We start from the raw sequence: 22,591 nt of genomic DNA, 5'->3' as shown, positions 1-22,591 counted from the left end.
ATACTAGAAGACTTGTTTAGATTATTTAAAAGTCTTAATTGAATACCACAAGACTTATTTATCTCAAAATAGTCTTTTAAAATCCTAATTGAATACAGCCCCCTTAATCTTCAAGACCCAAATATTATAGGAACCCCATTAATGTGAAAATGGAATTGGACCCTAACTTTCCATATTTCATACCTCCAGACCGAGCGAATAGAAATCTTGTAAAATCAAAATGCCACAAAATCCTTTGAGTTTTGCAAGTATGCAATCAACCCAAATTTGGGTTGGAAGTCCAGAGGGAGAGCAGAATAGCAGTAAGTAATCCAGAGTGGCCTTCGAAGAGGGAGCTGAGGAAACTGTCGTCGAATGAGAATTTGATGCCAGAGATGGTGCGGATGGTTTCACAGAGAGAGAGAGAGAGAGAGAGAGAGAGATGGAGGGGCAGGGTCAAAAGTTGTTTGACAAAAAAAAAGTTAGTTTTGCAAGGCATTGCAAACATGTTTAAGTTGAAATTAGTTCCACATTGGAAAACTAGAGTTCCTTGGAGGTCTTTATAAACTTACTCTTGGATATAGTATAGTTTGGATTGGGTTATGCAAATGGTCCAATTGAGTGGCTTGTGGATTTGGCCTTTGGGTCAATGGTTAATTAATATATATAAATAAGATTTAGATAATAAAAAAAGGGCATTGGGCACTATGATTTAAATTAAACCCGATTAGTAACTAATTCTGAGTTAATTAATTAATTAATTAATTGAATTATTTTTTAAAATTCAAATATCAAATAATGTTTTTGTCTGATTGGGTTTGTCGTTATCTGATACTTGTTAGAACAGGTATCAGCCACTCTATATAAACATGAGCCTAGGTTATGTTTTAAAACATTAAATTCGCAGAGAACATTTATATCATCATTCCTATATAGCCTGAGAGATAAACACATAGATTTCGCCAGAAATCAAAGCCCTGGTGCTAGGACTTTGATTTAGATAGTTGTATCCTGGTGGAGTAGACACCTACAAAACTACAAGCATTGAGTAGGGCGAAATTCTGTTTCAAGGACATTGCAATTCTGCAAGCCTCTATTTGCAAGAACTGTCAGTTTTTACTTTACTACCTTGTTTAATTTCGTTATTTTATTTATTGTTTAATTTAATTGTTAAATTATTAAGTGTAATACTGATTGTTGTTCTTCCAATAATCTTGAAACAGAATATGAATCAACAATCAGTGACTGTTAACGGCGTCAATGGGGCTAAGAATCCTCATTCTGAAAAGCCAAAGAAGTTCAAAGGAGTGGACTCCAAACGATGGCATCAAAAGATGTTGTTTTATTTAACAACAATGAACTTGACAAATGTTATCAAAGAAGAAGTTCCAGTGGCAGATGAGGATCTTATTCCAAAGGAAACTCTAAGTGCCATAGATGCTTGGAAGCATTCTAAATTTTGTTGCAGGAACTATATCTTAAATAGTTTGGATGATAATTCTTCAATTTTATGATAATCTAAGAAGTTTGTCATTGGAAAATTTCTGAAATTTAGGTTGGTGGATTCCAAGTCTGTCATCACACAAGTTGAAGAACTCCAAAAGTTAATATCTGAACTTCATGCTGATGTTCAATTAATGAATATTTTCAGGTTTGTTCAATAATTGAGAAATTAAGACAATGTTGGAATGATTTCAAGATATACCTCGAGCATAAGCGCACAGAGATGAATATGAAAGATCTCATTTTCAGGCTACGAGTGGAAGAGGATCATAGGAAGGGTGACAAAAATGATGTGTCTATCTTAGAAGCCAATGCCAATATCGTTGAAGAAAAAGCCTTCAAACCAAAGGGTCAATCCAAGAAGAATAAGGGCAAGAATTTTAACAAGCAAGATGTCGCCCTTGCACCTAAGGCCAAGGATTTCAAGAAGATTAAGGGCTATTGCGGGGTTTGTGGAAAATCAGGCCATAAAGCACAAGAATGCCACCACCGAGGGGACCAAAATCCTGCTAATCAAGGCAACAATAATGGGTGAAACAACTTGGCCAATATGATTGAGGATTTTGTTGATGTTGTTTCAGAAACCAACATGGTTTCGAATGACAAAGATTGATGAATTGAAATAGGTGCTACCAAGCATATTTGTGGTGATAGAAACATGTTTTCTAATTACCATAAGATTTCTGGTGGAGAAAAGATGTATATGGGCAATGCCTCTGCTTTTGTAATTCAAGGAAAAGGAAAAGTGGTGCTAAAATTCACTTCTGGAAGGAACCTGACTTTGTAGAATGTGCTGCATTAGAAATTAGGAAAAACCTTGGGTCAGGCCCGTTATTGAGTACCAAGGGCTTTAAACTTGTATTTGAGTATATCAAGTTTGTCCTAACTAAGAGGGAACGTTTGTCGGAAAAGGCTACTTGGCTGATGGTCTTTTCAAATTCAATGTATTGGCTTTTGATGCTATTAATGAAATAAATAAGGCTTTTACTTATATTGTTGAGTCATCTAATTTATGGCATGCTAGATTAGAACATGTTAATTTTCATTCCTTACATAGAATGTGTAATTTAGGACTATTACCAAAGTTTAATATTGATTTCAATCATAAGTGCCAAACATGTACGGAATTCAAATTTGCTAGATAAACTTTTAAGTCAGTTTTGGGAAGATCAAATGAATTACTTGGTTTACTTTATAGTGATCTTTGTGACTTTAAGTCTACACCAACTCGTGGATGGAAGAATTATTATATCTCCTTCTTTGATGATGGCAATAAGTTTTTCTATGTTTACTTGATTCATAGCAAAGATGAGGCTTTGAATATGTTTCAAACATAAAAGGCTGAAGTAGAGAATCAACTTGAGAGAAAAAACAAGGCATTTAGATCAGATAGAGATGGGGAGTATGAATCTCAAACCTCTCTTATTTTTATGCTACACATGGAATTGTACATCAAACAATAGCTCCTTATACATTATAACAAAATGGTGTTGTAGAAAAGAAAAATAGAACATTAAAGATATGATTTAATTCCATGTTAAATAGCTCAAGGCTTCCACACAATATGTGGGGTGAAGCTTTACTTACTGCAAATAGAGTTTTAAATAAAATTCCACATAAGACTATTGACCTAAGCAAACTACACTTGGACCAAAGACTATTGACTGTGTATTCATTGGATATGCGAACAATAGTGCTGCTCATAGATTTCTAATTGTGAAATATGAAATTTCGGACATACATGTTAACCCTATCATTGAATCAGTTAATGCAGAATTCTTTAAGGAAATATATCTTTACAAAGAAAATAAATCTGGTTCAACTAGAAAGCGGTCACATGATCAAAGTCATGATGAAGCTTCTTTCTCAAGATTTCAAGAAATAGATTCTGAACCAAGAAGAGGAACAAGAACAAAAGTTCCAAAGAACTTTGGGCCAGATTTCTTTACTTTCTTGTCTGAAGGTGAATCAAAAACTTAACATGAAGCCATAACTTCACATGAGGCTTCTTTTTGGAAGGAAGCAATAAAAAGTGAAATAGAGTCCATTATGCAAAATAATATGTGAGAATTGGTTGATTTACCTCTTGGTAATAAACCAATTGGACACAAATAGATTTTCAAAAAGAAGTAAAAGATGATGGCACCATTGATAAGTATAAGGCACTATAGTTGTCAAGGGATACCGCTAAAAGGTGGGGTTGGATTATTTTGACACTTATTCTCCAGTTTCACGTATTACATCTATTAGGATGTTAAAAGCAATTGCAGATGTTTACAATTTGGATACACACCAAATGGATGTAAAAACTAGTTTTCTAAATAGAGAATTAGATGAAGAAATATACATGGAGCAACCTGAGGGGTTTTGTGATTCAAGGACATTAAAAGAAGCTGTGTAAGCTTGTGAAGTCATTATATGGACTTAAATAAGCACCAAAACAATGGCATGAAAAGTTTGACCATACAATGTTGACATATGGTTTTAAAATCAATGAGTGTGATATATGTATCTACATTAAAAGCAATGGTAACACTTGTGTTGTTGTGTGTCGATAGTGTTGATAATGGGAATAAGTAAGGATGTGATCAATAATATTAAGACAATATTGAACTCGAGTTTTGACATGAAAGACTTAGGTCAGGCAAATGTTATACTTTGAATTCAAATTAAAAGAAACAATTCTGGATATATCCTTACACAATCTCATTATTTCGAAAAGATCCTAAGAAAATTTGGACATTTCGACAATAAACCTGTTGCAATTCTATTTGATGCCAAATGTAAATTAAAGAAACATGTTGGTGATGCCATTTCACGATTGGAAAATTCCCAAGTGATTGGTAATTTGATGTATGTGATGAACTCTACTAGGCTTGACATAGCTTACTTAACAAATAGGCTTAGTAGATACGCAAGCAATCCAGGACAAGAGCATGGGGATGCTTTGATAATGGTGTTAAGATACTTAAAGAACACTATGAGTTATGGATTGCATTATACAAGATATCCACCTATGTTAGAAGGATATAATGATGCAAATTGGATTTATGACAATATAGAAACCAAGTCAACTAGTGGAATGTTTTCACATTAGGATGTGCAACAGTGTCTTGGAAATCCTCTAAACAGACGTGTATAGCATGTTCAATAATGAAATCAAAGTTTATAGCCTTGGATAAAGTTGTTGAAGAAGCTGAATGGCTTAGAAACTTCCTTGAGGATATTCTATTATGGTCCAAGCATGTGACTGCCATTTTGTATACACTGTGATAGTATGGCTGCCTAAGTGAGAGCCAAAAATAGTGTCGATAATGGCGAGTCTAGACATATAAGGCGAATACACAATATGATTAGATAGTTGCTCTAAAATGGAGTAATATCCATTGATTATGTAAAGTCAAAGGAAAATATAACTGATCCTTTTACAAAAGGCCTACCAAGATAGCAAACAGTGTATGCATTGAGGGGAATGGGTCTAAAGCCAATTCAATAAATCAAACCGAACGGAAACCTAATCTAGTTGATTAGAGATCCCATGGTCTAGGTTCAATAGGCAAACTAGTTTAGGATGATTCAAAGTGTTGGACACACAAAATGCTCATTTCTATGATAAGTGTGCATTGTATGTTGATGATTGAGGAATATGGTAGACTATTCTTGTTATTAAGAGGAATGTGGTAGACTATTCTGAATTAATGTCACCTATATAGGAGTAAATGTGGGGTCACATTTTTTAGAGTTGATATGGCTAAAACTCTCTAAAGCTCCTAGGAAAACTAGGATGTGTTTAGGACCAAAATGAACACAAACGTATTAATTGACGTGTGTCAGATTTGATATATGTGAGATATATTGTCTTGGTTTACTAATAGTGGTGAACAGTTCAAGTTCATTATATCTACTGTGTCACCCAATAGACTCAATATATTTTCACTAGGGTAAGTTCAAGTCCAAAAGACACTTCTCCTGATCCATATCATTTCTACTATCTCTCAAGTGGTCCAGGCATCATTTGCATTTAAATTTTGATTCAAATGTGGGGTATGTTAGGTGTTTGAATACAAATTTCAACTCAAATATGAGCAATTGTTAGTTTTGCAAAGCATTGCAAACATGTTTGAGTTGAAATTAGTCCCACATTGGAAAATTAGAGTTCATTGGAGGTCTTTATAAGACTTACTCTTGGAAATAGAATAGTTTAGATTGGGCTATGCAAGTGGCCCAATTGAGTGACTTGTGGGTTTGGCCTTTGGGTCAATGTCTAATTAGTTGGGTCAACGGTTAATTAATATATATATATATAATCAAAAGATGGGCATTGGGGCTCTTGGGCTATGTGATTTAAATTAAATCCGATTAGTTAATTAATTCAGAGTTAATTAATTGAATTATTTTAAAAATTCAAATATCAGATAATGTTTTTGTCTGATTGGGTTTGTCGTTATATAAACACAAGCCCTAATTATGTTTTAAAACATCAAATTCGCAGAGAACATTTATATCATCATTCATGTATAGCTTGTAGTTGCTTTCAAAAAGAAATTCCGTATACGCTCGTAGTTGCTTTCAAAAAGGAAAAACTCATAACTTAATTTCTACAAAAAATTAATAAAAGAGGAAATATATCAAGAAAGAGAAGATGACGATAGAAAAGACATATGAGAGAGAGAGAGAGAGATAGAGAGAGAGAGAGATACCTGGAGAAGAGTGAAGAGAATAACCTTGGAGAAGATAGTAGAGAAGAACCCTAGGGAGAAGAAGATGAAAATAGTGTTGTCAGATTTTTCATGTGAACCGTGTGTTCTTTTTCCCTAGCAATATAATTAAGCATGTATTATTGAAACCGGGGTGTGTGGGTTATATTAGTTAGTCAGGTAAGAAGAGTATTAAAAGCCCAACCCGTTTAAAATAGTCAGGTAATTAAATAATACAAGTTGACAATAAACACCTGACATGGACTATTTACTCCTATCCAGAGTCTAATACGGTGTACCAAACGAGCCCGAAGAGATAAACACACAGATTTCATCACAAATCAAAGTCCTAGTGCTAGGACTTTGATTTAGATATTTGTATCTTGGTGGAGCAAACGCCTACAGAACTACAAGCATTGAGTAAGGGCAAAATTCTATGTAATGTTATTATTTTATTTGTTGTTTAATTTAATTGTTAAATTAAATTATTAAGTGTAAATTTAATTGTTGTTCTTCCAACAAAAATATATTTTAGAAGATGTTGCAGAAGTTGCTAGGTATGGTTTTACTTAGAGCTGGTAATATTGTACATGACCCTTTAACACGACACGAATTCGCATGAAAAATTCAGTATTTGGGTTTGAGTTATCATGTCATGTTGATATCGTGTTGATATCGTTTTCCAACAAAAATATATTCAGAAGATGTTGCAGAAGCTGCTAGGTATGGTTTTACTTAGAGCTGGCAATATTATTCACGACCCGTTAACATAACACGAATTTGCACGAAAAATTCAGTATTTGGGTTTGAGTTATCATGTCGTGTTGATATCGTGTTGATATCGTCTTCCAACAAAAATATATTCAGAAGATGTTGCAGAAGTGGCTAGGTATGGTTTTACTTAGAGCTGACAATATTGTACACGACCCGTTAACACGACACGAATTCGCACGAAAAATTCAGTATTTAGGTTTGAGTTATCATGTCGTGTTGATATCGTATTGACCCGTTAGCCACCCGTTAAGTGAACGGGTCGTTTCGGTGCTCATTCGCAAATACACGAACCAACCCGTTAAGCAGGGGTAATTTGTAATTTTCAATTCTAAAAAAATCCCTCCTAACCCTATTATCTTTTCATTCAACATCGTCTCTGAGAGGGTCTCTTCATTCAACTTTCTCTCTTCCAAAATTCACTCATCTTCTCTCTCTCTCTCTCTCTCTCTCTCTCTCTCTCTCTCTCTCTCTCTCTCTCTCTCTATATATATATATATATATATACCAATTCTTAGCAGCCAACCCCTAGCAACTTTTCATTCAGCATCGTCTCTGTGAAGGTTGCTGTGAAGATCACCTGCAATCTCCCCACCATCCAGCCTTCAATCTTGACCATCACCTGCAATCTCCCCTTCTTTCCTTTCATAACTCCCTTTTTTCTCCTTAATCTCTTCTCTCTCTTGATGTTGGCTGTTTAAAGGAATGTTTTTGGCTCAAGAAAGAAATACCCATATTCAAACACAGTGGGTTTTTGTTTTTCAAATTTTAAAATATTCATTATTATTAACAGGTGAAACGGGTCATTCGTGTGATTCACGAATTGTAACGGGTCGTATTCATGTTTGATATTTTTCACCTGTTTTCTTAACAAGTCGGGTTGTGTCAACCCGTTAAGAATAACGGGTTGACACGAACACTGCAAATGTGACATTGATAAGTGATGACGTGGTGGCTCTGACATGGTCTTTTTTGCTTAGGTTACTCCACATAGACTAAAAAAGCCACGTGATATCCACCTCAGCAAAAGCCACGTCGGAGCAACCACATCATTACTTAACTCCTCAACTAACGATCTAACTTACATAATTACTAATTTATTTATTTTATGTGACTTCGGATATGCTTGTAAAAAATTTAAAAGGTTAGGTAATAATTTGAAACAACCCTTAAAGGTTGGGTACTTTTATGTAGTTGAGTTGACTCTTAAAAAAATTTAGTATTCTCCTTAAATTGCTTGAAAATTGAAACCAAAGGACAAAAATGATCAAATTGAAAATCACAGAGAGAGTTTAGTAGTAAAAGTGATAAACCCCTGACACCAAAAGTGAATTTTATTTTGCCATTAGACATTAAATTAAACACTTGCCCCTCACGTGGCATTTCGGTTTAAAAAAGAAGAAAGAGAAGGGAGAGAGAGGACGACAGGTTCAATCTCAAGGTCGGAAGGGGTTAGGCTATGCTCGTGGTGTTTTTCCTACGATTGAGAGCGTCGGGTTGACACGTGAAGCGGATTCTGTTGAGTTGAAGCAGCGGGTGGTCGCCGGAAGTAAGTCAGCCTGGATTTGTTGAGAGCGGAGCGGGTGTTGGGTACGGCCCTTGTGACTCCGGCCAATCTCCCGCCGCTAGTGTTGTGGTGAGTCGGTTGTGGCCTTCTCCTTTTGTATATATTTTAATTGTTAATTTATTATTGTTACTTTGAGAGGCAAAGCATTGTGCCCACTGTTGCCGCTGCTAGCACTAAGTTTTTCTTAATCTTAAACCCCAATCTTCTTCTTTCTTACTTCTTCCAAACCTTCGTCGAAATTCTTCTTCTTATTATTTTTATTTTTATTTTTAACCTTCAATTCTACTCCTTCTAATTTTTATTCTTTTAATTTTATTTTAATACTGTTTCTTTCTAATTTAGGGATTTAGGGGTTGCACATTACATACTTTGTGTAGTGGAAAATATATTGGTGGAAACTTCATATAAACAAAGGAGATTCTGACTAGTTTCGGCTAAGAAAATTGGCTTGAAAGTTCATCCATAGCATGAGAGTAGCTTTGCAAACTGCTTTACTAAGCTGCGAGCCTATCTTTGTTCCCAAGCTCCGTCGAAGCTGCTATCCACATCCCAACCTCACAATCTCCTGGTTTCCCACGAAAACCCTAGTGTTTTCTCCTTGCAGAGCAATCATGGCAGTCCCGTCTCGCCCTACCGTACAAGTGCGGGACAAGATTGAACTGAATGAAACCGAAAAGAAGATATTCGATAGGCTGCTTGGAACGGTTCGCCATTTTGGCCTACAGAATCAGCTTCGTGTCGCTGGCGGATGGGTCCGTGATAAGGTTCGTACTGATTTAAGTGATGTTTGGATGGAGAGAAAATGGGTTCCCGGTAAACATTTGTTTTTTTTAAAAATTTTTAATTTAGCTTTGAAAATGGTCGGTTTTGGTTTTGCAGCTTCTGGGAAAGGACTGTTATGACATTGATATCGCTTTGGATAACATGTTAGGCAGCGAATTTGTAGAAAAGGTGAGGGACTACTTGTTGCATGTTGGGGAAGAGGCACAAGGAATTGCTGTTATTCCATGGTATGTGGCTCTGCCATTGAGCATCTATGATTGAGCATCTATGTACATCTAAGTAGAGTCCACTTAAGTGTTTTTTTTTTGGTTGTTGTAGCAATCCTGAACAATCAAAACATTTGGAAACGGCGAGGATGCGCATATGTGATACATGGATTGATTTTGTCAACTTGAGGTGTGAAGAGTATTGTGAGAATAGTCGCATTCCTACTGTGGTAAATACCTTTTTTGTCTATGTAATCTATGTATTGTTTAGAGTTTGTTAGTCTCTTCATTTTAATTTCGTTTTGGTAGGACATTACGATTAATGATATGGTTCTGAAAGTTCTGAGCTTGAGAGAGGGAGAGAATGTTTGTGTGTGTAAACCCGATTGTTTTGAATAATGTTAAGGCTCGACTATGGGATGAGGGCATTTGGCATCTTTCGTGGTCTTATGAGTTAAAAACACCCATGATGTTCTGTTTCATAAGGATGCCTATATTTTAGACACCCTTCATCAAGAGTAACTTTCTTATCTTGTGGAATTTCAATTTACTAAAAGTTTGAGGCAATTTTGCCCCTTTTAGTTGGACAAAGAGTTAATTAAGCTGGTCGAATCAAATTTAAGTCTAGTCGTGTTGAATTTATGATTAGTAAGTTACTTTGTTTCTATTGTACAGCAAAAATATGGCACAGCAGAGGAGGATGCATACAGAAGGGATTTAACCATTAACAGGTATCTTTCGTCCCTAAGAATCTATCCAGTAATTATTAAATCAGCTTCTCTTTCTGCAAACTTTTCATATATTTGATTGCATTAACTTATGTTCTTAATGGGGGTTTCATTTTGTCGGACAGCTTGTTTTACAACATTAATACCAGCTCAATTGAAGACTACACCAAAAGAGGTTAGTTTTCTTTAGGTGCCTTTTCTAGAAGTTTTTCTTTTAACCAAGAGCCATAATTATTACTATTTGTTTTAATGTTTCATTTGTCTTCTGCAGGAATTGCAGATCTGAAATCTGGAAAAATAGTGACTCCTTTACCCCCAAAGTCCACATTTATGGATGATCCACTACGAGTTCTTCGAGCTATCCGTTTTGGTACTTGTCATTTTATTCTATTTTTCTAATTTTATAGCACAGTCTAGCTCTCTACAGCTGATTTTTCTGATTAGTCATAGCTCATTAGTGTCTTGTTATGAAAGCTTTGGATTCATATTTGTTCTTGCGCGCAGGAGCAAGGTTTGGATTCATATTAGATGAAGAACTAAAGGAAGCAGCTTCGTGTGATGAAGTGAAAGCTGCTCTCTCAGCTAAAATTAGCAGAGAGCGCATCGGTACTGAAGTAAATTCCTTTTTTTATGCCTCAAGTGGTGATTGTTCTGAATATTGTTTGATTTATGATGACACTTTTGTTGCTGTTTAATGCGAAAAATTATCCTGCGTCCCAGATATACAAAGGATCTATCTGTTCATTTTTTTCCCTTTTTTCCCTTCTATTCAGATTGACCTCATGATCTCTGGAAATCAACCTGTCCAAGCTATGGCCTACATTTGTGATTTGAAGTTATTTTGGGTTGTCTTCAGTCTTCACCCTAAGTATGAGCCTGCAGTATCGGAAGGATGTGACAGGTAGGTATCGTTACCCAAAGAAAAAGGGATTTGCCAAGCATGGCTATTTCTATTATATCATACATTGGTGGGTAGGCTAAATGATAAAGAAAATGAAACACTGATACATTGGGTCTTATAAGGAGTCTAAAAATGTAAAGAGGGTTACATCTATTCTATTTCCCTTACGTGCTCTTTTATTTTTGTTATGTCTTGTTTCTGGGGTGGTTGACAATTGGTCACAAGCCCCTGCTCTGCTCAGTTTGTGAAATTTAAATTGTTTTAATTTTTAGTTGGCATATACCCATTTTAGATACGCAAATTAAACAGGCAACATACTCTGCTCAGGATCATTTGTTTGCACCTAGAGGCTGTCAAAGACTCTTGCTCCTCTAATATACCTTTCAGCTGCAATTTATTCTACACTTTGCTATGGCTTTTGAGTGCAGGTCAAATGTACTTTTTGACTTATGAAATACTTTGTTTACTAGATTTATTGCCAATGAGTCCAATGTACTTTCATTCTTATGTTTGAGGACTATTATGCAAAGCATCATTTTTTATACAATTCCTAGCATACATTATAATTTTTATCTTTGCCTTCCTCCATTTGTTTCTTTTCTGGCTCTCATGCTAATGGATTATCTTTCTGACCTAATGCAGGCTTTGTCTTGCTTACTTGGATGCTACATGGAACCTTATTCAATTAATTGGGAACTCTACCTTTAATGTGAGTGATGAGGACCTGAAATACAATAATTTTCTTGCCTTTCCTCCATTCACTTCATTGTTTTAGTAGATATGGAATGATCATTGTTATAATTCAAATTCTGCTTGTGTATCTTTTTTTCTTTTTTTTTCATGTGTGTTTTTTTGAATTATGGTTCCTCTAACATGTGAATGCAGGATGAACAAAGAAGGCTCGCTTTATATACTGCTATGTTCCTCCCACTTAGGAAGACCGTGTATAAAGATAACAAAGCAAAGAAGGTATGGGTTTGGTTATCCTATGTCACGGGAAAATATGTATGAAAATTAGCATGTCTGGGATGCTATTTATTATGTAGTTGGTCAACATCACTTGATTTTCATGCTTGTATTGCAATTCTAAATTTGTGTCCTTGAGTTTCAGATTCCTGTTGTGAACTACATTTTCCGGGACTCGCTTAAGCGAAAAGTCAGTGATGCTGAAACAGTACGTTTGAGTCCACTTCTCTCCCTCTGTTGTACTCATATTATGTGGACATACTAAGCTGGTGGTTATATCAAGACTTATGGAATCTGCAGTTATTATAAATGTGTTTACGATTTTCTTTGTTACAGGTTATAAATGTACACTATGCTTTCGAGAAGTTTTTGCCACTGATTCCTTATTTTGCATCAAATGAGGACGTACTACTCACCGAAGTTGATTGGGAAAGAGAATTTGTTGATGTTCCTCTTGCTTCGAAACCCCGAGTTTTGACAGGTATTACCTTACTGTGTCCTCACCGTGGGGTGAAGGTTATTTTGGAATCCATGTTATGCAAGGTGACATTGTTCTTATTGTTCAATTTGCATTTTCAACCATCCAGGATTTCTTCTACGAGAACTCAAAGATTTTTGGCGAGTTGCCTTGCTGATGTCTATGTTGGTATATCCCCATAACATCGATTGTACCGAAGATCTTCTGAACAAGAACTTTGAACTCGAAAGGCGGAGAAGCTTGTTTAAAGCAGCTGAAGATGCCGTACTTAAACTAGGTATCAGAAGTCTCTTTTAACCCCACCTTTCTGATGATATGCATATGCTTTATTTGTTAGTTCCTTGTGAAATTATTTTGCAAACTGCCAACTTTCCAATCTATTTTAGTTTGCTCAGGTTACTTGATACTTTGGGTCCAGTTTCGTCCTGTCACTGAGGATCTCATTGTGAAACCAATGCTTTGATACTGGAAAATCTTTTGGTGTCATTAGCTGTTACACGTTCTCTATGTTTTTCATTTTCAGAATTTTGATGTAGGACAGCCTAGGGGTTTCAAATGCATAAAACAGCTACTGAAACAGACTAGCAATTCTAAACTGAAAACTAAACAATAACAATTTACGGATGATTTAGAATGCAAATATGAAGCTGAGGTGAAAGTAAATAATGAAGTGACAAAGAAATTAAATTACTGGCAGAAAATATTAGATAGACTAGGCAAGGTAAGAATTCACCGTAGGATTCCTTGGTACCCTAGAGGAAACTGCAGACCTCGATTCGATCCTTGAGTAGCCTTAAATCCGAGACTATGCTTATTGGAAGTTTGTGCAAACGTTGGTGCTCAATGCCTAACCAGTATTTTTAGTCCAGAGTAGATTGCCATGCTAAGATTTGTTTAAACCTTGGGAAACAGCTCGGATGTCCTTTCTGATTTCTGTTTTTGGTGGATCAGGTCTTGATAAAATCTGGGACGTAAAACCGCTAGTGAATGGAAGGGATATCATGAATGTTTTGCAACTTAAATCTGGAGGACCACTTGTCCGAGAATGGGTAAGCTATATACTCTAATTCCAGTACCAAAAAGACTGTTATGAAACTTCAAATGCTAATAATGCATTCTTTACTTGGCAGCAACAAAAGATACTTGCATGGCAGCTTGCTCGCCCCTCATCGACTGCAGATGAATGCCTCGAGTGGATGAGAGAAACGCATTCTAAACGTTTGAGGATGGAATGATGCTCTAGCAATTGCTCTTGAGAAGTGCATTTATTATAAGAGAAGTACAGCCCTCTAGCTCTCTGTAAGTAATGGACGCATTGATTGCTGAAATCAATGTCTGTAAATTGGGGTCATTGCAGCGAGTTATATCCCGGTTCACCATCCTCAAGTTTGCACAAGCACTAGACAGACGCCAATGTTCACTCTCATGTTTCTGTTAGGAATATACATTTTGCAGCTGTTAGGAACTTGAGCATCTCTAACCACCCGTCAAATTTTCACATAAAATATGTCATTTGCTAACATAGGAGGTAATTTGAAGAAACAAATTTGCTACACAGAATTTTGTCAGTCTAGATGACACATCGAATTTTATTACCCATTTGTTAAACTTTACCATTTTATTATTGGTTATTTATCTCCTGTTAACTTGCTAATCTAAAAGCTTACAATATGTCCAAGAACACAAGTGGAGGAACCACTCAAGATTAAGAAAAGTCAAACAATCTTTTAAATTTATTGAATATTATAAATCCACTGCATTAAGTTACAAGTATTTCCTCAATGTACAAGAATAAATAGTATCGATATTTCCCCTTCTGCCAGTGGGATTACATTCTTTCAAATTTATGCTTTGCAATCTGTTTGGTAACATGCTCTGCTAGATTCTTCTAGTCCCCCAGGTCTTGCTTCAACTCATCCACCTGTATTTTTTATGGTCTGTCAGTAAAGACAAATTTATTTGCTACTGTAATTCTGATTTGCCTGTTGCATTTTGATATTGGTCCAATTGAAACAAGAGGAAAAACTTCTTAACCCAGAAAAGAAAACAAATGAGGGGGTGAAATTGATATTTTGGTCATGTATCAGTAGAGAATCTTTATTTCTCAGCCAGAACTGCCACTCTTTCTACGACCTCTGCAACAGAAACTAATCAGTAAAACAGAATACCCAGCAGCAATAAAACAAAATGCAATTAGAACTACCAGCAAGCATACCAAATGAAAAACAGAACTACCAGCTAGCATACCAAAAACATAACCTAAAATCAGCTACTTCATACCAAATAATTTCAAAAAGACATCTATGCATGCATGAAATGAATCTATGCAGCAAAATGCAGCAAAACAAGTGTGTGAATGTGACAACATTTTCCAGGATACGAAACTAGGTAATTTGGGAAACATTAAACAGAGATTTGACATGTACATAAACCCTAAACCGTCACAATTCACCATCTACAGAAACCCTAATTCAATTTAAAACACAACTCTATTTGAAATCACAGTACCCAACAAATTCAGGCTATCTGAGATAGACAAACCACAATTTCAATTTCAATTTCGAAAACCCTTGACTGAACCCCAATTTGAATTCACACAAAACCCTAATTTCAAATTTACAAAAAATCCCTAATTAGATACAGAGAGAGCTTAGATAGAGTTAATTATCCCCAAGCTGCTCTGCGATTTGATGAAGGCAGCACCAATTGAGAGCTGAGAGGATGGAGATGAGAGGGAGTTGAGACGAACCTATCAGACAAGAATAAAGTGAAATCTTACCTGAATATGGAGACAGATGATGCGGCTTGAGGATGTGAGAGCGAGCGACGAGTGGTGGCAATGGATCGAATCGGGGTGGGTATACCATTCCAATCCCTGTCCCTGTTAAGCATTTTCACCCCCTTCATGCATTCATACCTGCAATATTCAAATCAGGGATTCCCCATCCCTGCCCCATTATGAAAAAAATTAATCAATAAAAGCTACTCTATTGAATAAGAAAAAAGTACTATGAGCACAACATATGTATCAATTCAATTTTTATTAACTAAAAATCTAGACTACTTAAAAAAAACATTAATACATGTCAAAACTACATGTCTAAGCCATGATTATCATTATAGAGGTAGTACCACCATGACACATCTTAATAATATATTTATATGAAAAATAAATTATGTATATTCTAAATGGTTACGGGTTCGGGTCGAGGATTAGTATACCATCCCCGCCCCTTAGCAAACACCATACTTGAAAATTCCCTTGAACCTGTCCTTATACTCCTTTTTTTTTATTTTTTTTTTATCATTCATACTTGACCCATTAAGGTCAAATCCTTGCGAAGACCTTTACTCACGGGGAAAATTGCCATCGCCTGTGAGTTGCGACACTAGACGTGAAGAAGAAGAAGGAAAACAACTAAATTCTTTTGAAAGCCCAAGTTTTTCAAGCCTAGTGTTATTGAAAACCTAAGAGGTTTCAATTCAGTGCGGCACTTCCATTTTTAACATTGTAGAACCGATGCCTTTAGTTAGTCGACACCTATATATATATCATAGTTGTCATTTTAGTATTTTCTTGAAGCACCGTGATCGTCTATTTTGTTGGTCACAATTGTTGGAAATATACTTTGAAAGCCAATAATGAGATGAAACCTTTGTGAGATATTTCATATAACCCATACATATTGGTTATTCATAAGGGCAAAGAAATTAAAATGTTCTAAACGACGAGTCCTTGGATTATGATTAAAAGGATGTAATCTAAAGAAGTTAGATTCCGGAGACCATCCTAGCTAAACCTTCAATCGTAATGTTCCTAGTCATATGATTATCAATTGGGCATTGATAAACTGTAAAGACTAGTACACACTATGTATGCTCAATTGGGGAGGATGACTGGTCTCAAGTCATTCATGTGGAGACATTAAGACAATTGTGTAGGTGCTCAATACATAATGAGTTCACTGAAATCGATCAACTGAGAGTTCTTGGATGGAGTTATTGCCAACATTTCAAACAGGAACTCATAGTTGCAATAATGTAGATTAGTCCTGAGGCACCCTAGTTGTCTTGTGGGTACGTCTCTGATCATTTGATGATACATTACCAACCTCCTTTTAGGGAAGGTTCATATGTATCATTGGGGTCTTAAATTTACTCATGGAGGCATGTGAGTGTACAACAAGGGTTCTAACCCTAGGTAATGGTCTAAGAAGGAGAATACTCTAAGATGTGATTCGGGAATCTTCAATCCGAAGTAATGGATATGATTGAGGAAGACGTTCCTAATCATATTTGTATAAATCACGTGAAACTGGGACGATCACATTAGGGGTTTGACATGAAACATCCGTACCCTATTTATGAGATAAAGAGTATTGTACTAGAGAAGGATTACACTACAATTGCAGTTGACTAGGTTCTCCTCCTATTGTACGTCAATTGAGGTTGTCATGGCACGTGGGTTGCCAGCTCGTTAACCATGACTTGTGGAAGCCTGAGGATTTCCGTTACTGAGTCCTCACATAAGGGAGAATTAAAAATGAGTTTTAATTCACAATCGATTTGAATGGAAGATTCGAATCCCCCAAGGCCACGCTGACGAGAACTTAATGGATCATAACCATATAAGGGAAGGAGCGAGATAACATATGAAGATGTACATACGGACCGGAACCATATCAGGGAAGAAACTTAACGTTTCTCTTTCTTCAATAGTGAGAATATCATAGATACATGGGGGAATTAGGTCATATTGAGTCAACCAAGTTAACAATTCTTGTGTTATTGCGTGATTAGTTTATATATATATATATATATATATGTTAGGACCAATTTTTGGTATATTGGCAATTTCTTGTTACAAAAACATAGAGTAGGTCTTTGAGTGTAACCTACAATTTTCAAGTAACGTCCTGTTATCCTGGATCAGTGTGGCTCAGAGACAATGCCAAGGTATATTTTGCATCCATGCATTCATATTTGCATATTTGCAAGATCATCAAAAGTGGCTGTTAGATATATAAGACTGATATATGATTTCAGCCTTACATACTCCAGCACCAGACATCAGTGAGTTTTTAACGATGGTTTTATATTCTTTAGTTTGGTGCTTATTTAAGCAAAAGGGTTCTTTTGTCTTTACAGCGGGGTTTTGAATTAAGTAACTTTATTTGTTTTAAAGAAATAATTTATTTGTTAAAAAGACCTTTTTTTGGTCTCTGACCTAGTTTTAAGCGTGTAATACAAGAAAGAACTTAGCCGTTTTGTTTGGTGTGTCTGCAACGTTGAAAAGAAGAACGACAAAATATTTGCAGAGAGGTTTTTAAGAGTTCATATTGAAAACTCATGTGGCTGTTCCTTGTTAGCCTCCATGAGTGATTAAATCATCATCTTTTCATATATGTGTGAGTTCATGAGCATTATGCATGTTGGTGATCAGCAATCGTGCCTTGAGGTGTGAACAGCCGAGACTAGAGTTGTGCCATCTCTTGTTGACGAAGGAAGACAAGATCGTTGGTTGGGTTGAGTAGCAAAGGCGAGTAGGCAAGTCTACCTTGTGAGCGCTAGTCTTATGAGTGAAGACTTGTAAGACCTTTTTGTATTCTTTCTCATAGTGATTTGTTCTTTGGCATAGTGCCCGCAGTTGTTTTCCTCATCTTGAGATTTTTTATTGCGTTAACATATCGTGTGTTCCTTGTCACATCCCGGGATCAGCTCCGCCATAGTACGATATTGTCTGCTTTGGGCCCCTCTCTCTGCCCTCACAATTTTGTTTCTGGGAACTCATAAGCAACTTACTAGTGGGTCACCTATCCTGGGATTGCTCTAGCCCCCAACTCGCTTAACTTCGGAGTTCCCATGACTCCGAAGCTAGTAAGCTCCCAAAAGGCCTCATGCTAGATGGAGGTGGGCATGTACATGTAAGGCACATCACCCCCTCTCCGTTGGTCGATGTGGGATGTTACAATCCACCCCCCTTAGGGGCCCGACGTCCTCGTCGGCACACTCGCACCACACGACAGAGTGGCTCTGATACCAAATTGTCACATCCCGGGATCGACTCCGCCGTAGCACAATATTGTCCGCTTTAGGCCCCCGCTCTCTGCCCTCATGGTTTTGTTTCTAGGAACTCACAAGCAACTTCCCAGTGGGTCACCCATCCTGGGATTGCTCTATCCCCCAACTCGCTTAACTTCGGAGTTCCCATGACTCCGTAGCTAGTAAGCTCCCAAAAGGCCCCATGCTAGATGGAGGCGGGCATGTATACATAAGGCATATCACCCCCTCTTCGTTGGTCGATGTGGGATGTTACATCCCTTGTGCAATTGTTTGCGTTTTTATTTGAATTTATTCTATAGCGTATTCTGGAATTTTTGCTTATAGGATTGTTACAGTATTTCAATCCTGCCTTGGTGTTTGAGTATTAAGAAACAGATTAGTTGGCCATTCTAGGGAATTTCAATTCGCATCAAAGCGGGTCACTAGACGTGCTTAGTGAGATCGTTGGGCTGTGCTAGAATGGATCGTGCATGTGGGTCTATGACTCATCCTCCGTTTCTTGATGAGAATACTAACTATGGGGCTTGGAAAGCCAAGATGAAATCTTTTCTGTGGGCTCAAGGTACAAAGGTGTGGACAACCATTGAGAACAGTTGGGAACCTCCAACAAAGGAAATTAAAGGGAGTGGAAAAGAGGTTGAAGGTGAAGGCCAGTCGACAACAAAGGTTGTAATTAAGCCAAACACAGAGTGGACTGATGAAGAAAATGATATCAGTGCCTACAATCAAAAAGGTCTTAACGCCATCTTCACTGCGGTATCAGCTGAAAAAATTGAGTTTATATGTCATTGCAAAACCTCAAAGGAGGCTTGGGATATTCTGGAAATCACTCATGAAGGAAATGCCACTGTCAGAGAATCCAAACTTCAACAATTGATGACTAAGTTTGAAAATATGAAGATGCTTGAAACTGAAAAATTTGCTGAATTTTATGCTAGATTGAGTGTGGTGGTGAATGCTTGCAGCAACCTTGGTGATGCAATTCCTGAACACAGAATAGTGAAAAAGATTTTGAGATCTCTGCCTATGATGTATCATGCCAAGAAGACAGCGATTGAAGAGTGTAAGAATTTGAACAATTATAAACTTACTGAGTTAATTGGTTCTCTTACCACTTATGAGATGGAATTTCCAGAAATAAAGATAAGCAAGGGCATTGCTCTAAATACAGTGAAAGAAGATGGGAGTGACAGTATGTCAGAAGACAAAATGGATTATGCTTTGCTTACAAAACAATTTCGTAAGTTTTTAAAATCTAAGAATTCAAGACCTGGTGAACAAAGAGGAAATTCAGGTTCAAGTAAAAGAGGGAGTCGTCCTCATGAGTTCCCTAAAGATATTTACTTAAATGCTAAAAATGGAAATAAGGTAGCACCTTAGTAAATCCACCACTGACTGGGCTATAATTTTTTTATGAGCTGGAAAAAAAAAAAAGCAACTTGGGCTATATGGTCCGTCCCTGATTGACAGGATGTTAAGTCTGGGAAAAAGGGCTGGTGATACAAGAGGCTTAGGTTTTGAAAGTGAAAGGTCTAAGCAAGAGGTCAAAGATGTGAAATTCATCAAAGAATCTTTTTCTACTGAAGTGAAGGTTAGCCCAAAGAAATTTATACTAATCTGTCATTTTTGTGGAGTTTTTGGTAATATACGGCCTAGATGCAATATGTTTAGAAAGAAGAAGAGGTCAGCTTATTGCTATTCTCCAAGAAATTTTAATCTACTTCAAGGAACCAAACTAGTGTGGAGAAAAAAGAAGGAAAAATGCTTGGTGACCTTAATTGCTTTATCTGCTAGAAAATCTTATACATGGTATTTCAACAGTGGTTGTTCAAGACATATGTCTGGTGATAAATGTTGGTTCACAAATCTGAATACAGAGTGTGTGGAAGGCTCCGTGACATTTGGAGATGGAAGTAAAGGTAAAATTTTAGGGAAAGGAGATGTTGAGACACTTGGCTTACCATTCTTAAAAAATGTCATGTTGGTGGAAAATTTGCAGGCAAATTTGATAAGCATCAGTCAACTTTGTGATGATGGTAGCAGTGTGTGGTTTGATAAAGATCAATGCTATGTTGCTGATTTGCAAGGAAAGAAGGTTATGAGTGGCATGAGATCCAAAGATAATTGCTATTGTATTCAGGTGAATGAGAACAAAAGTCTTGTGTGCAACCGAGCTACTGATGACGTGATGGAATTGTGGCATAGAAGACTTGGTCATATCAACTTTCGTGATCTCTTAAAGTTGTCCAAGAATGAGTGTGTTAGAGGTCTGCCAAAGCTAAGTGGTAAATCTGCAGGAGTGTGTGGTGCGTGCCAATTAGGTAAGCAAGTCAAGAGTGCTCACAAAAGCATATCCTACATATCAACAACGCAGCCATTAGATCTGCTGCATATGGATTTAGTTGGTCCCGTTCAGACTGAGAGCATAGGTGGAAAGAAGTATATGTTGGTGTTGGTGGATGACTTTACTCAGTTTACTTGGGTTGATTTTCTTCGTGAAAAATTTGATGCATTCAAGAGTTTTCGTGGCCTATGCAACAAAATTCAGATAGAGAAAAATGCTTCACATGTTACTGTCATGAGACTTCGAACAGACCATGGAACGGAGTTTGAAAATGTAAGTTTTGCTGAATATTGTGAAGAGAAAGGAATAAAGCACGAATTTTCAGCATCTATTACAACTCAACGTAATGGGGTGGTTGAGAGGAAGAATGGCACCTTGCTTGAAATGGGACGTGTAATCTTGACAAGTGCTAAGATAGCGAAGAAATTTTGGGCAGAAGCTATTAGTACAACATGTTATACAGCAAATCGTGTATATCTTAGACCGGGCACAACTTCAACTCCTTATGAGCTTTGGAAAGGGAGAAAACCTAACATAAAGCACATGAGGATTTTTGGATAGAGAAAACCTAGCAAAGTTTGATACAAGAAGTGATGCTGGCATCTTTTTGGGTTATTCTCTCACTAGCAGGGCTTACAAGGTGTTTAACAAGAGGACATGTACAGTAATGGAATCAATTAATGTTGTTGTCAATGATACTGATATGTCATTTGGTTCTTGTGTAGATGATGATGAGGATATTATTCCAGCAGCTCCTAGGCAAGAAGAAAAGGACAAGGTGGCTAACATTAATGATGAAGTGCATGTAGAAGAAGATATGTTTTCACCTCCTCTTAGACCTGGTGCTCGGCAAGTCCAAAAAGACCACACACCATCTGATATTATTGGAGATTTAAATGATCAAAGAAAGACAAGAAGCCAAGTTGTTGCAGAGGTAACTCATCTGTGCTATGTTTCCAAATTGGAACAAAAAAATTCAAAAGAAGCACTTCTTGACTGTGATTGGATCATGGCTATGCAAGAGGAGTTAGACCAATTCACTAGAAATGATGTGTGGTACTTAGTTCCACGTCCCAAGGACTCGAATGTGATAGGTACAAAATGGGTTTTCAGAAACAAAATTGATGAAAATGGTGTTATTACAAGAAATAAAGCAAGGTTGGTTGCACAAGGATATAGCCAAGTTGAAGGGTTGGATTTCGATGAAACTTTCGCTCCTGTGGCAAGGCTTGAATCAGTTAGATTGCTTTTAGCTATAGCTTGTCATCTGAAGTTTAAACTATACCAGATGGATGTGAAAAGTGCGTTCGTAAATGGGGTTTTACAGGAAGAAGTATATGTAGAACAACTTGTAGGATTCAAAGATCCTTACAATCCTGATCTTGTATATCATCTTAGAAAAGCTCTCTATGGGTTGAAGCAAGCCCCTAGGGCTTGGTATGATCGGTTGTCATCTCATTTGCTGAATAAAGGGTATGTCAGAGGAGTTGTTGACAAAACTCTGTTTGTCAAAAAGACCAACAAGGACTTGATTGTTGCCCAGGTTTATGTCGACGACATTGTTTTTGGGTCTACGTCTAAATTTCTTGTAAAAGAATTTACTGA

At 36.8% G+C, this 22,591-nt stretch overlaps 1 protein-coding gene and 1 long non-coding RNA gene across 2 annotated transcripts; one reads left to right on the top strand and one right to left on the bottom strand.

Moving 5' to 3' along the window:
• Window positions 8,351–14,233, top strand: LOC18774859 (putative CCA tRNA nucleotidyltransferase 2). Its single transcript, XM_007204976.2, has 16 exons — window positions 8,351–8,586; window positions 8,860–9,281; window positions 9,397–9,527; window positions 9,619–9,736; window positions 10,182–10,237; window positions 10,360–10,409; window positions 10,506–10,604; window positions 10,739–10,848; window positions 11,008–11,135; window positions 11,778–11,844; window positions 12,021–12,104; window positions 12,247–12,309; window positions 12,438–12,582; window positions 12,689–12,856; window positions 13,531–13,628; window positions 13,710–14,233. Exons 2-16 carry the CDS (start codon window positions 8,985–8,987, stop codon window positions 13,812–13,814), a joined length of 1,719 nt encoding a protein of 572 aa, XP_007205038.2. The 5' UTR covers window positions 8,351–8,586; window positions 8,860–8,984; the 3' UTR covers window positions 13,815–14,233.
• LOC109949910 lies at window positions 14,292–15,705 on the bottom strand. Its single transcript, XR_002272233.1, has 2 exons — window positions 15,359–15,705; window positions 14,292–14,714 (listed from the first exon to the last, which is right to left on the bottom strand). It is a non-coding gene; the product is annotated as an uncharacterized LOC109949910 (long non-coding RNA).

This window comes from Prunus persica, chromosome G6, assembly GCF_000346465.2.
Source record: "Prunus persica cultivar Lovell chromosome G6, Prunus_persica_NCBIv2, whole genome shotgun sequence".
NCBI lineage: Eukaryota > Viridiplantae > Streptophyta > Magnoliopsida > Rosales > Rosaceae > Prunus > Prunus persica.
The sequence above is the reverse complement of the archived record's forward strand: the minus strand, read 5'-3'. Positions and strand labels throughout refer to the sequence as shown.